The sequence below is a fragment of the Anas acuta genome, chromosome 6, assembly GCF_963932015.1.
Source record: "Anas acuta chromosome 6, bAnaAcu1.1, whole genome shotgun sequence".
In the NCBI taxonomy this organism is placed as follows: Eukaryota; Metazoa; Chordata; class Aves; order Anseriformes; family Anatidae; genus Anas; species Anas acuta.
The window spans coordinates 16203457-16218579 of NC_088984.1; the positions used below are offsets into that span (position 1 = coordinate 16203457).

Sequence of the window (15123 nt, forward strand, 5' to 3'; positions counted from 1 at the left end):
GTGCTGCAGTCGCGTATCAAACTCTAGCAGGAGACAGCACAGCACCATGCGGCTTGTCAGCGAGGTGGATCAGCTCCAAGCAGAGTCTGAAAGCTTGCACAACAGCAGCAACTGCCAAGCTCAAAGATAAGTTAATTTGATCTTAATAGCTGACAATAAAAATTGACTGTTATCTTGCCACGCTTTGAACTGATAAGAGCAAAGCACCAGCAAAGTTTCTCAGATTTGTCTTCAGAGAAGAATCCGTGTAATTCTGCCTACCGTGTACCAGCACAGACATCCCCAAACTCAGCCCTGTGCCTTTGCTATTCATTTTTTCTCTTAATTCAGCACTGCGAGATGTGTCCTGATGCTGTGAGCACAGGAAGGGCTCTCGTGAGCACACAGGTGGGCCCAGAGGACCTGGGGGAAGCTTCAGCACATCCAAACAGCAGATCCACACCGTTTGGAAATCCAACACAAAAAGCAAGAAATCCTGACAGGACAGCTCCCAACAGAGAATGACATGAGGTAGTTCACTATTGGCCACCGTTTTCTGCTTGCTTCTATTGACATAGTAAAGACAAGGTTACAGATATTTAATGAAATACCTGCAACCTAGGAAAATGAATATGCTTTCTGCAGCATTGCAGGATTGCTCTCTTCATCTCAGCTGAAAGTCTCCCTTGGTCCCCTTTCTAAGAAACCTAGAGAGCCAAAGCCACAGCAGATCAAGACCATGAGGTGGGACAGAGGGTCCCCAACATTGGGGCACAGCCCTGAACAGCTCCAGTGCTCAGAGGCACTAAACCCACCCACAGCTAGCACAAAGAAGCATTTCTGCTGTCTCAAGTTTTTTATTGCACAGAAGAAATAAATAATTTAACGGCTGAAATGATCAGAGATTACAGGAAGCGAGAGGCAGCGATTTCCCCCTCTTACTTAGGTGCATACATCTATAAAGCTCAGCACAGGATGAGCTTGAAGCAGAATTAGCAAAATGCATTTTGTTAAGGCACTTCTGAATCATCTCTCCTTTTATCCAAGAGATGCTGTATTTGGAGATAGCTTTGATTTTACGTCTTGGTTCTTGTTTCAGAAAGGATGTGGGAAGCCACTATGAAAAGATGCTAAGGCATCACTTCGTGGTTTCACAGTAGAGAAGAGTTCATTATACTGCATTACTGCATAGAAACGCGCAGGTTCGATTCCAGTTACGAATATATTTCATAATCCTTTTGCACTTGCCACTGGTTCTGGCCTATTGTCTAATGCCTTAAAGTACTTTCTAAGACCTTGGTAATTGAAACACTGAGGTAGAAAATTGCTGTATCACAAGCAGGCAAATTCACGCCGGGAAGAGAAGTGAATTGACCTGGAAGGTCGCATCCATCGGTGGCACAGCTGGGACCGGGCACTCGGCTCCTGCATCTGAGGTCACTGCTCGCAAATACAATGCACACTGCTGCCCTGCTCCCCCAGAGGACATCTGAAATCGGGTGTTGTTAGCTCTTACAGCAGCGGCAGTATTCAGAGCTCAGTAGTGCTTATAATTGATTTTTTTTTTTAAAGGATTATATCATTCTCAGTAACTCATCACTTCACTGGATCGGCCCTTTCATTTGCGTGTTGGTTTTATCCTCCTCCCTTTTGGATACGGTTTGAAACCTGGGCATGCTGTAGTTTGCATAAACAAACAAGCCTTGAATATGTAAATAAATATTCACATCCTTTCCATATACATTCAAGTATTTCACAAGGTCCCGTGGCAGGCAGGGACTAGCACTTATCAGCCCTTTCAGAAGCGACAGCTCGGTATTTTTTCTGTCCTCCCCCTTTACTGAAACTGATTCACAAACTCTTCTCTGCTGATACGGGAGGACTGGTGATAGCGGTCTCGAGAGGCAAAGTCTGCGTTCTCCTCGGTGAGCTGCGTGGTCTCCATGCCAACTGTCGCAAAGGCCGGTGTCACAACGATCTGCTCCTTTGGAGATGGCCTTCTCCTGCAAACACAGAAGCAGAGGCACGACCCATTAGCAGCCACGCGCCCGGCTGTGCCAAGGAAAAACGCACCCGTGGCAGGGCGCTTGGAGAAGGGGCTGCATCTCCCTCGGAAGGCAGAGAGTTAATCTGCAAACAGTTTCCTAGAAGGCATGCAAAAACTATACTTCAACCTCCTCCCTCATAAACACTGGAAAATATACATTTTCTTAGCAAATACATTTCCTCTTTGGAATTGCTCCAAACGTTGGCTCTGCCAGTTTCCAGACGGTGCAGGAAAAGAAGGAGCACGAACTATTGCTAATGAAAAATATCCTTCTTATAGTTTCCTAAGCTTTCGTGTACATTTCAATTACTTTTGAGACCATGTAGGCTGGAAACTCTTTTCCTCTTTTAAATATAAGAGGAGACCTTCCTGCAGTTTCTTTTACCCAGAGGCCAACTTTAAGAAAACCTTACTGCACACCTGCAAATCAAAACTGGGGGACCTTATAACACTGACTCAGCCCTCTTTGAGGTGCCAAGGATCCTTGGTTGCTTTCAGTGCTCTTGCACTCTAATGCAATGACTTCTTTACATCAAATTCTTTAATGTGCCTTGCTTGTATTTCAAGAAATTGTGGCTGAGGAAAAATGTGCAAGTGATTTCAATGCAATTTCTTGCAGCGCAGCAAAGGTGGGCTTCAAAACAACCCACCCAGCCCCCAAGCAGAGCTAAAACTGTGTCCATACCAGCATGAGCAGGATCCCTGGCATTAGGATGAGGTTACCAAGCTGGCTGGCTCAGAGATTGCAGTCTTAGGGGGGAGAGAAGAAAGATCAGTCTCCGTCTTGGGCTGCTGCCAGTTCCTCACTCCATCTTCCCTGACAGAGCCTCTCCTCATCGACTGCACTGATCAAAGCGCTGAGGCCTGTGCCAGCCAGATAACCTGCAGGGCAAAACGCCCGGCACCAGTGACACCTCTGCCCACAAGGAGCACGAGGGCTGCCTCTCCGGAAGGGCTAGCTTCATCTTTCCTACTCCCAGCCACATATGGCAGCTGTCCGTGAAGTTAACCAGCCTCCCACAGGGAGCATCTGACAACAGGCAGGGTTGAGAAGTGCCGAGGGACAACCAGGAGGAAAAACTGCTCCATCATCATAGCTGCAGCACGGAAAAATTACAGGCAGTGGATGCGGCTGTACACCGAGGCGGAACAGGACAGCTAAATGCCTGGGACACAAAGCAGCGGGGTCTGACTCACCCTGCAATGAGTAATTCTGGCAGCGCTTCCAGCACAGCCCCGTGCGCCCTGTTCTCCTCCTCACCTCTTCACCCCTGGCTTTGGCTCGTGTTAGGAGTGCAGCAGACATGGTGAGTGAGAGGGAGAAAGGAGGGGGCAACCCCTTATCCCAAATGAGACACGCACAAAGCACAGTGCACACCCTTGACACCCCCTCGCTCCTCCTGTAGCTTGTCTGACTTGGGCTCCCATCCCGCTAACAGAGAAAAGTGTGTGGCTTTATGCAACTGCCATGAGAGGCAGCAGCAGCTGCATAAATGAAGCTATTCACAGCAAAAGAGGTTTGCAGGACAGCTGGGTCTGCAGGGCAGCCCCACACCTGGGGAGATCCACTGGTCTGGTAGAGGCAGCTATGGATGGTGATGCAGGAGACTCAACGTGTCTGTTCTCAGCCGTGCCATGGACCTTTCATGGGGATCTAAGAGAGGTCCCATCACCTCTGGCCACTCTCCTGAGCCACCTCTGCCACCAAAAGCACGTAGCCATGTTATAGGGACAGTGGGCAAAGACAGGAGCTGGCAAGACAGGCATACACATGTGCCAACATGCCCAAGTGCCTGGACCTTCATTTACTTTAAAAGCCACCAAATTTGCACACCTAATGCCTGGCAGCTCATGTTATGTGGTCTTTACTACAGTGCTCCCCCATTGCAATAGTAAAACAGCCAAACAGATTAGGAACCCCAAATCCCACTGCTCTGTACAGCAGCAGAGATGGTCATTACCCCCATTGGGAAACCCAAACATGACAATTATTAATTAATAGGATCAAAATAAATTAACAAAACCAGTTAGTATCCAACCAAATAAAAGCTCTGAGGCCTTCTGAGAAGGAAAACACCAAGATATTTTCTGCTGCAATCCCATACAAACTCAATACTGAATGGTTCCTTCACTGAAGACCTTGTTTATTGTATTTGCCTCTGCAGCCATTGCTGCTTCCCCCCAAATCTCCCCTCTGTCACTCCAGCCCAGCTGGCACCTGTGTACCTGTTCCACCACCACCACCACAGCAGTTCACCACCTGCCATGGGTGGAAGAGCTGGAGTCTCCCACTCCTCATTTACTACTGTGTTTTTGGGTTCAAGCTGTTCCTCCAAGGTTGAGCACAGACCTTTGGGGTTTGGAGAGTAAGATCAAGAAAGCTTCAGCCACTGGGATACATCAGCACTGGACTAACTGAAGCCAACAGCCCTGTTTGCCTTTAACTAAGAACTTCAAGTCCCCAGGAAGGGCCAGGCAGACTGCTTGAGGTAAGAAGCAGGTCAACTCTTCCCATGCACATTAGTGGGAACAAGGAGCACCGCCTCGATCTCTGCCAAGTGACTGGTACCAACCTGCATGAGGTGATCAAAGCTGACTTAATCCAGCTGAACAAACTGAAATTCGCTGCTGCTCCTACAGAGAAAAGACATGAAAAGTCAGTATGTTGCTAATTCCCTCATAATAGCATTTCACCATTTAATTTTTTTGCATAAAATCCCAAACTGACATGTTTGTTACTAGCTTTCAGTACACAAAGATTTAGCAACTGTGAGAACAATTCTGAAGTCTTCCCACTTGCTGTGGCTTTTAAATGATTGCTGAGAATCTAACCCAAAGTTCATACGGAGAACAGCTATTCCTTCCCAGACAGACAGCTTGTTAAAATACCAGCAAAGCGGTGGCCAAAGCAAAGATACCAGCTGCAGCACCTTCTCCTCCTTAGGCTGCAAAGACCATTCCCACTGCAGGGATGGGGAGACTGAAAGAGCTGCTCAGCTGACCTAAGCCACGGTGGCCGTGGTCTCACTGCTCCCTCTTGGCTGTCCCCACGGAGAGCTGGTTTAACTTATTTGATCAACACCAAGGTTTATTTTGGGATTTCTTTGTAGAATTAATTTCCTGCACTGGCTAACTGCAGGGGCAGATAAGTTCTGGAGCTGGCAGCAAAAGCAGCCCCCGAAGTCTGTGGTGAGGGACAGGGAGGAGAGCAGAGACCCAGCAACAACTGCTGGATTTTTTTTAGGCTGTTGGAGGGAAAGAGAGAGGAGGAGGGACCCATCAAAATCATGGAGCATTCCTGTGGCAGAGCCACCGCTCCTGAGGTTTTCATCTAGTCCTTACTTCAGAGCATCTCTCAAGACAGTGTCCCACAACTTCTCTGTATAGAATGGTCATGCAGTCTTTTGAAGAACAAAATGGGTCATTTGATGTGGTGCAACTGCAAAAATAATTTTCACTCACAACCAAATAAAAATCAGGCTGAACTTTGTGTGTTCATTTTTAACTTCTTTGCCATGTGCTTTTTTACAGCATGCATGGGAACACAAGTGCAAAACAAACCAGGACAAAAATGTTTAATTATGCTGTCATTTCTCAAATCACTTTCCATAATCCTCTACACACTGAGAAATTCTTTTTAGAGTCACTTTTGGAAATATTTGAAAAGAAAATAACAAAGACATAACAGTGAGTAAACAAAGGCAAAGAAAACCCTAAGGCCTGAAGACACTACTTGTGTTTTGTTCAGTATTTGGGGGCAGTACAAAAAGTTCGTTAAAGTAAAATTTATGTATTTCCAAAGATACAAAGCTGCAAGTAGGAAGAGCTAATTCACAGAGTCACAGAACTGTGTGGGTTGGAAGGGACTTGTAAAGATCATCTGGTCCAACTTCCCTGCCGAGAGCAGGGATAGCTTGTGCTAGCTCAGATTGCTCACAGCAACTCTTTTCCACCCCATACAGATAAATAAAAAAGAAATCAGCTGTAGTAGAAAGATTGGTGAGTGATATATTGATAGTTCCTGAACGACTACTCATTTTTGCTTTCTCACAGCACGGGTTTCTGAAATCTGGTGTCTACTCACTGAATGCCAAATAACCTTTTATCTAAATAAACACAGGTGGCTACCTCTGCATTGTTTAAAAGACACAAACTCAGGTTTTTTGACTTCTCTTAGCCAGGTGCCAAACAAAACATTGCACATCCATGCATGCAGGTACATACACATTATACCCCTACATATATATGTATGCATATGGACGTGAGCAAGCACCGACTGTCTGTGTATCACCCTCTCCCTTCAGCAGACCAACGCAAACCTCTCCTGCCTCCGTGCCAAGGACTATGCAATTATGAGCTGCTTTTTCAACGTGCTTCAATATTTAATTTTGAACTTGTTTAAGCCCATCACATGCACAGACCTTTTTAAAGCCCTTTGCCTAAGAGTATTTTCCCAGATTACGTTCCTAACATATTCAACCTGTTTAGATCCGGAATCAAAAGGCTCTCTTGTTTTGCAGTTACGAATGCTGAGATTTAATGAGATACTTGTCATAATTCCCATTTTCATTAAAGTTTTCTCAGGTGGTTTTAGACCGATTAATTAAATTTATTAAAATGTATTTACAACAGATTTTTTAAAACAGATTTTTCTCATTGCCACGATACATTTGCAATCTGCCATCCCTGTTAAGTCTCAGAATCTGCTTTTGCCATTTAAAGTACAGTACAGTCGAAAAGCAAGCGCAATGTGCAAACTATCAGGCTAATGCTAGTTACAGTTGGAATCAAATATTAAAGAGCCAGACATAAACTGCATTGAAACTACCAAAGAAATTAAATCTCATCACTCACTGTGCCACCTGCATATTAAACACAAGCATCTCAATTCCTAATTAAGTTAAATTAAAGCTTCATGAATTTTTAAGCAGATTTAATAATACAGAAAAAAATTACTCACCCAGGGGGAGTCCTGGACTCACTTGGCCAATGTAGAAGTACAGAATAACTGCTGCTCCCAGGCTGACAAGGGTGTAGATCCACTGAATGACAAACATTATGATGAGGGACACAATTGCCTGTTGAAAAGACAAGGTTTAGGGTTGCTCCAGAGCGAGGTAGCATACTGCTGTCAATCTGACAGCTGTTCTGCAAAGTCCAGAGAAGCTCTGATCATCTCTTGCTCCGGCCCATGGGAGAGCTGGCGGCACATGCCAGAGGAGGACTACCCACCTTCACACACAGCTTCACATGGTTTCAGAAATTTATTCTTGAATCTTGCAATCTGAGCATGGTTTACAACTCCAATAAAACCTTGTTAATAAGTGAGGCAGTGCTGGGGTTCTCAAGCTGTTATGAAAGCATCAGTAACTGCATTTTTATTTATTTATTGCTAGAAATGCTGAACCTTGTGTTTCAAATTCATGTAAAAACAGTGCTTTGATGGCACCTCTGCATCTGTCTTTCTCAGGCCCTCTCAGGAGTACTGCGTAAGAGATGTGCACTGTCTAAACTTGGGATTCAGACATTCAGCTTTACCCTGATGAGTGTTTCTGTTGAGGTGTCTGACTCTTAATAACACCCTGTGATGGGGACAGAGCCAAGGTTCTCCTTGCACGAGATCTACTGCACAGCCCGCACCCTGCCCATGGGAGGAACGACAGCAGCCACAACCACGGGTGGATGGACCTTACGGGCATCAGCAGCTGAGGGCTGTGGTGCAGGTCCCTGGAGGAACCATGTCATCTCCTGCTTCCAGAGCACTCCATGGTGAGTGGCTTTTGGCCACACATAAAGCATTTCTATCCAGTATTATCAGAAAAGATTTGGGTATGGCATGGCTGAGCTTTCTCAGCAACGAATTCCTCACGCCATACGGCACTTCATTTGGTCTCACTCATAAATGAGGGACAGCACAGGCTTGCACTGTCACCTTCAGCAGCGTGCAGGTAGCTTTTAGTGAGCTACCTCAGGTCCTAGAGGCAGAGTTTTTGCTTGGGCTACTCAAACATACACCAGCTGTAGGTCATGGAAGTGTTGGCTAGCCCACAGGGAGCTCCAAGCTGCAGCAGCCAACAGGTCACTATTTAGGAGCATGAAGCTGTATCTGGAGCCTCACCAGCTCGCAGGGTAGAAGTGGCTCAAGGGGTATATGAGTAGGGGCAGAAGCAGCATCGCAGCATCTTCACAGATCAGGCTAGGCAAAGCAAGGGACAGCACGTAAGAGCTAAAGCAGTCACGGCTGACATGGCTGGTGAAGCCTGAAGATGAGGCAGAGGGGAAAGGAGCTTGGATGAATAAGTGCATCTGATTTTTCTTCAGAGATTTTATTTTGTGTTGATCTCTTCTCAGCTCTGTTGCAAACTCCTCTCAAGTCTGACTATTGACAGGAAACCAAATCTGCTTTAATGAGCACATCAGTCATCTCTTTAAGCCAATTCCCCCACAAAGGCAGAGCTGACCACTCTGAACCCCACGATAACAAACACTTGGGGGCCCCATTAGTTACTGAGCCTACAGAGAGCATTAGCATGCAACCTCCTAGAGATGTCATCGCTAGAGAGGAGCCTCCAGCATCCATCCCACCCACTGTGCCAGTGTCTGGCAAGACCTTTCTCCAGTAGTTGGTTGCTGGCAGCCAGAGCAGCAAATCTGAAAAGTAGGTGTCAAACTCTGAGGATTAAATTAGAAGGGTTCAGTATGTTGTTCAAGGGTGTTTGTTATGTTTTACGTACAGCTATTAAATCCCCATCCATACAGCAAAGCCAGATGGTTCACTCATTATCCATATCTGACCCTTTTCCTGTTATCTGCCCATTAATCCGTCTTCCCAAGAAGAATTTAAATGTCCTAAACTCTTCTGTGGCTTCAGGAACAAGCAATTTAAAAGTCATTTATTCTTTAAAGTAACATGCTAGAGGAATGCTCCACTTTCCTCCCTCAAAATGTGGAATTTCACAGCCAGGCAGCTCTGATCAGGAGTTCAGTGCTGCTGAAACCCCACCCCAAGCTTGCAGAAGCTGTTTCACAAATAAAAATAACACATCTTTGAAGCTGATGTCTCAAATCCATTCCACGCCAAGCAAAAGCAGGCTCTTTGGTTCGTAGTGAAAAGAGGGACACGGTGATTTTTTCCCAGCAAGCCAAGTATGTTTAACTCTAGAAAAGTCCTAAGATGTTGGAGTTTGTTTATTTATTGCTGTTGTTGTTTTAAATAACATCATCTACCTTTCTCTTAATTTGAACCGCTGGGTCTATGGTCTCTGAAGTATTTAGTTCAGGTGACCTCCTGGGATACCAGAAACAAAAGCCATTTGAAAGTACTGGAGTGTATTTACACTAAGTGATGAATTTCTTTCCATATGATAAACCAGTGCTCAAAATAAAAGAAAATTACTTACACCAGCAAAGGACACCCAGTGATTGCAGAATTTGGAGTAGAATGATTCTGGAATTTGCTGAATTCCCAGTTCTAGATTTTGTTGCCTTACCAATGATTCTAGAGGAGCAAAGGAAAAAAAAAAAAAGAAATGTTAAAAATGAGCTGAAGAGTTGGTCTCTTTCTACTTTGCCAAAAGCCAAACCAGAAATTCTAGGTGACAGTTGAGTGTGGCACAGTTTAACCAAAATTTCTAAAATGAAAGTAGGAAAGATGATCAAGAAAAAAAAATTACAACTTCGGTACTAAGTCTATCTTTAGGCCTCACAGATGTCATTGCCTGCGATGGAAACTGAGGCACAGTTCCCATGTTTGTAAAAGAAACTAAAATTCTTTTCTCCCTCACATGGGTTTATGAAGCTTAATTGACTAATGCTGATAGATCTGAGACAACAACCTCTGTGGCAAAACACCCATATTGCCAACGAAATAAATTCAGATTCCTAGCTGTGGATGACAAATTACAGCCTCCACCTGCAGCACGGGGATCATCTCATTTCCACAGCCAGAGTTTTAGTCTCTCAAGGCTCCATCCCTCCTACTCCACATCATGGTGAAATAAGGCCCAAGATAACACTCAAAATGTTTTTAATGTATGGTGTTAAGATCCCATTTGTAGAATAATGAGTATGCAGTAAACAGCCCTACACTACGTAGAGTCCTGCCTGCTTTCCTGTGATTAATCTTCCATGGGAAATTACATTGGAACTTCTCCTGTGATTCATTACGATGAACTCTACCCTCACCTGTAATAAAAGATATTATTACTATGAATCACTGAATGACAGCCCTGTATAAAGCTAGTTTCTCGCCTGCCTCCAGTAAAGCACCAGGAGGACTAAGACTGTAGATAATTCCCTGCAAGCATGGAGATGCACATCTCCTACACACTCACCTTCCACCTTCTGGCTGCAGAGCGCTGGCACCTGACTGCGGAGCTGCTCCCCCTGCCCCATCAGCTCAGGTGTCCCCTGGGTGTCCACAGCAGGCGACCAGCATGGACCCACCTCCAGCTGGTGGCCCTGCTCAGCGAGGTCCTGCCAGCTTTCGTGGTGGGACTCTGCAGTCTCATCCCAGCCACACTGAGCTGGAGGAGCATCGTGATCGAGATCCAGAAGGAAGCTGTCTTGTAATGTTTGCTTGGCTGGCTTCTTCACCTTTTTCTGTTTGACCTTTTGGGTTAAACTCTCAGCTCCTTTTTTGCTAGCACTTGGCTCGTTACGAAATGGTTTAAAAAGCTGGTCCATGTCTTTTGTGAATTCCAGCAAGGTGCCATTCGATCTGCTTTGAATTACTCCATCTGATGCATGGCTGGAGGGCTTGTTGAAAATCAAAGGCTGGGAAGAGGTTGGAGGCTTAGTGTTTTCCACCTGTGTCCTGCCAGCTTTTTGCTGATCATCATAGCACAAGGAGATCGAGAAATAGGAATAGTCAACAGCAATGTATGTCAACATGAAGTTGATGGTCACTATCGGAGCAAGAACGTTCACTTGCCCAATGAAGACAAAAGCCATGGTGATGAGACTTGTTAAGCAAATCGCAGCCACTGGAGTCCTGTTGGGTCCTTTCTATTACATAAATAAAAGAAACATATTTAAATTAATACTCACGAGCTTTGCCATGAGGGTCTCCGGTGGCTCAGCTGTAAAGAATGGTTACCCCAGCAGTCTGCAGGTACATGCATAGTCATGAAATACATGTACACACCTCCATGCGCACAAGCAGAGGCCCATTGGCTTAATAAATTAAAGAACAGACTGGAAGCCAAAAGCTGATGAGTTCCCACCTCACCTCTGATCCTCACTCAATCTTTGTCTCGGAAAAACTCATCAACTCTCCTCTGTATCTCAGAGTATGGCATTACAACAGCAATAAACTTTCAGAGAGACACGTGGGGCCTATGGGAAGTCTGGGCTGTGTTCTGGCAACAAAACGTGTTAATTAGAGTTAACTGTTCATTTCTAATTTCTGTATTTTTGTGCCATTTTTGTATCAGTAGATTCAGGCCCTGCCCTGACTCAAGGCTGAGCTAAATCCACGATCTGCTGGGACTCTGTACTTGGCATTTTCTCCTTCCTTCTGCAAAAGCTGCATCAGCCCAGCACCAGGAGGAAAGCAGCAGAAAGGTTTAGCAGCTAAAGGACACCAGGGGCACCAGCAATGCCAGGCATCAGTCAGGAAGGCAGGCAACCAGGAGAAACACAGCTTGTTCTTCTCCTTTGGGGCAGGGTTAGGCTAGGGAGACTATGAGAGAGAGAGAGAGACAAAGCAAAGCACATCAGGGAGTGGGGAGACAGCCATCTGCTCACAAATTTTAACCCTAGGTCTAATATGCCCTTTCTCAGTCATTGCTAGAGTCAGATGAAACGATGCTAAGTGTCCATCAGAGCCCCTGCCAAGGCCCTTTTGTGATCAGGGTTTTTCCTGTACTCCTCACCTCCAAGGACTTTCTAAAGACAGGTAGAAATTGAAACCATGGCAATGTCCCTTAAGGACAAGCTTCAGTTCTGAAAAGGATCAAAAGGAAATGCTTTAAGTTATCTTGGCACAACACGGAGTTCTGCCAGCAGCATAGCAGCTGAGGGATGCACTTCAGCAATGGGCTGGGAAGGTGCTCTTACAGCCCCCTCACACCAACACCAGCACAAGACGGGGAACATTTTCCATTCTACATTTTCATTTACTGCATGTGCTTCTTCAATAAACACACAGCTCAAATGGAAACTATTTCTGTTTCCTCCAACTTATTAATAGAAAAGGGGACCGGTTCTGGACCTTACGCCTTTTCACAATGAAATGAGAAATATGTCTCAGGGATAAGTGAGCATGGTTCTCAGAAAACATCTTAGGTATTAGAAAGACTTAGTGAGATAGGGAACAGATGGTACGATCTCAGGATGCCTCTGGCTTAGGTTTAGCACTACAGAAAACAATAGTGTCCTTCACATTAGCTGGGGTTATGTTGACTACAACACTTTCCTAAACCATGGAAAAGAAGAACTGATGTGGAACAGATTGTTAAGGGCAAATTACGTTTATTAACTCTCCATGAACCAAATCTAGACATTTTTCAAGGTGGCACAGAGAAGGAATGGGTAAAGTGATCTGCCTTTAACTTCTCACCTCTTTCTGAGCACTTCCACTGTGGCACTCTGCCTAGACAGAGTTCAGAGCAGAAAATATTACAGAAAGACAGAAAACCATCAGAGAAGAAAGGGAATCAATTTTGCAGTCCTAGGGCTAAATCACTGACAATTTGGCAAGCGTCACCACATGGAGAACAGTCTGTTCCGGGATTGCCTGACAACTATCCTCAGTAGCTGGAAGTTTTTGCTGTTCTTACCATTCCTGATTCTCCTATATTTATGACTATTATCTTGACTTTCAGTTTCAAGAATTGCTTTGAGAAATATAAAATGACAGAGGAGACAATCATGCTTATAAAACAATCTTAAATATTACTATTGTGAAATATTTTTTCTGTATTTATAAGCTGCTCTGAAGGAGTAAAACGTCTTAAGATTTTCCCAGCTGCTCAGTACAGACAGTTAGGTGCTGCAGGTTATTTAGAGCAATGGAATTTTTTTCCTCCCTGTTTAGAAAAAGGGAAATCCATAAGAAATACTTTGTTCTAAACGTATAGCCCAAGACTACACAATCCTTAGTGACTGGGACTTTGACTGTTCTGAGGGGAACAACTCATGTGAATGAGGATTAGTGACTAGGACACGGAAAAAGCCTCTTGTCATATTCAAAGCAAGGCTTTGTTTCGAAGTATATCTAAAGCTTAGCAGCCCCCTAAATTAACCTTTCAAATCTACTCTCTTATTATTTTTATTGAGCCCAAAAGGCACCTCACCCTATAAAGAAGTGTCCTCTTCTCCAGTATGCACAAACTGAATCCACTGCACTGGGACTAGCGCTGTACTCAGCTCTGAGGTCACCAAAGAAGGTAGGAAGATTTCAAAAGAGTAAGTGAAGGAAAGAAGAAGAAAAGAACAAAAAGATAAAGAGGCAGCTAGCATCCATCTGAGCAGAGTGGTTAGACAAAAGCTTCAGGCCTCTGCCCTGAGAGGGTGGGCACAGAAGAGCTAAGTACCTTGGTCACGATTACGACTGGCATGGGCTTAGATCAGGTGTTTGCAAAAAACAAATCACAGGCAAAGTTGTATCATAAGTGGCTGTTTTCCTGGAGACATCTCAAAAGAAAGGAACCAAAAGGAGGAGGTCCCACAGCCCAGGAAGGGCTGTCCTGGTACAGCGACAGGACTGACAGCTCTGGGGCAGGGCATGGCTGAGATGGGGTGCACAGATCCCATCCTGCCCCACAGACACACAGAAATACTGCCTCCTTATATCAGCAGTTCTCCCTCAGGTTGGGTTTTGTCAGTAGTTTCAGAGAAAGGATCACTAACCCCGCGTCCAAGAAAGGCGAGCATGGGAACCACGTTCTCCTGGGCGATGCACTGCAGGATTCTGGGCGCTCCGTAGAGCCCTCCCATGCAGGAGGCCAGGGACGAGATGTACAGCCCTAATAAAAACAAGAAACCCACCAAGGATACCTGGAGGAAGCAGAGAGGATGCAAAGTTGATTACTTCATTCTTCGAAGACCTGTGAGTGATTTTAAACATGCGTATATTCAGAAACCCCCTGCATTTTGTAGCATTGCATAATGAACTGAGCGAGCCCTGGGAAAGCAGCAATTTAACTGGTCTGTGGTATAATGTACAAGCAATTAATACGGGAAAATTACCCCATAGAAGTAAATTAATACCAAACATCCTGTACCAACAGAGCCATTTGACAAGCTCATATCCAAGAAATTCTTTGTCACTCGGAGCACTTGCAGCAAAGCAGCAGCTATTAGATTCCACTTAAGTAACTGGAAGTGAGTTTATTTCAGGAGAGATCACTTATATACAGAGCACATCGTACAGGAAAAGCTACCCAGGCTTCCAACCATCAAAAACAGGAAGACAAACCCCTGTGTCCCAGAGGGGAAAACCAATCCTGAAACAAAATCTGCAGTAAAACCAAACCAAACTTGCCACTTAAACAAATGGCATCTTAAAAAAAATATGCTCCAAGGGATATAATACAATGACCTTATTTTCCTGTCTTCAATGAGTAAAGAATTTCCTTCAGCCAATGTGAAACTTCAAACTCTTTAAAGCCACAGTGCTCCAAGGCTGGTTTTATTACCAGTTTGTATTGAGCATCACCTCGAGCTGCCAGTGCGACTGCGTAGCACCTCCTGCAGGCGTGGAAACCTGGCGGTGCTGCAGCAGCAAGCTGTGAGCTGGGCACGGCCACCAGCACCTACAGACTGCAAAAGTTCAGCTGAAGCCTGATAGCTCTGATCTTTCTCAAGGAGAGCAAAGGGAGGTCCTCATGAAGCCTGTAGTTATGGGCAACTTCGACAGGCCAAAACACAAGTTGCCTATACAGAGACTTCAGGGTTGTTCTCTTGGTTTGCTAATAACAGGTTTTTAGCTCATTTTTCCACGGGAAGATGTGTTTTCACCATGTTTGCCAGATGTTTCCAGACGATTTTTGAACACACTCCTTGATCTCAGCTCAGTCTGACACAGGTCTGAGTGCAGGAAGTTCCTACAAATGTCACACAAGCAGAGGGATGGGAGGGGGAGCAGCCATCTC

At 45.0% G+C, this 15123-nt stretch overlaps 1 protein-coding gene across 8 annotated transcripts in view; it reads right to left on the minus strand.

The window, feature by feature from the left end:
• Positions 1–816: 816 nt before the first annotated feature.
• SLC12A8 (solute carrier family 12 member 8) overlaps positions 817–15123 on the minus strand; it is a 52999-nt gene continuing 38692 nt past the window's right edge. For 6 of the 8 annotated variants that reach the window (XM_068687577.1, XM_068687580.1, XM_068687579.1 and 3 more), the window contains 6 exons: positions 13880–14026; positions 10360–11032; positions 9427–9524; positions 6987–7104; positions 4600–4660; positions 817–1982 (listed from right to left, as the gene is read on the minus strand). In XM_068687577.1, the coding sequence (XP_068543678.1) occupies positions 1817–1982; positions 4600–4660; positions 6987–7104; positions 9427–9524; positions 10360–11032; positions 13880–14026 (1263 nt within the window). In that variant the 3' untranslated portion in view covers positions 817–1816. Of the gene's footprint in view, positions 1983–4599; positions 4661–6986; positions 7105–9426; positions 9525–10037; positions 10211–10359; positions 11033–13879; positions 14027–15123 lie in introns of those variants that run through there. The other 2 variants (XM_068687582.1, XM_068687584.1) reach the window with 2 other exon arrangements.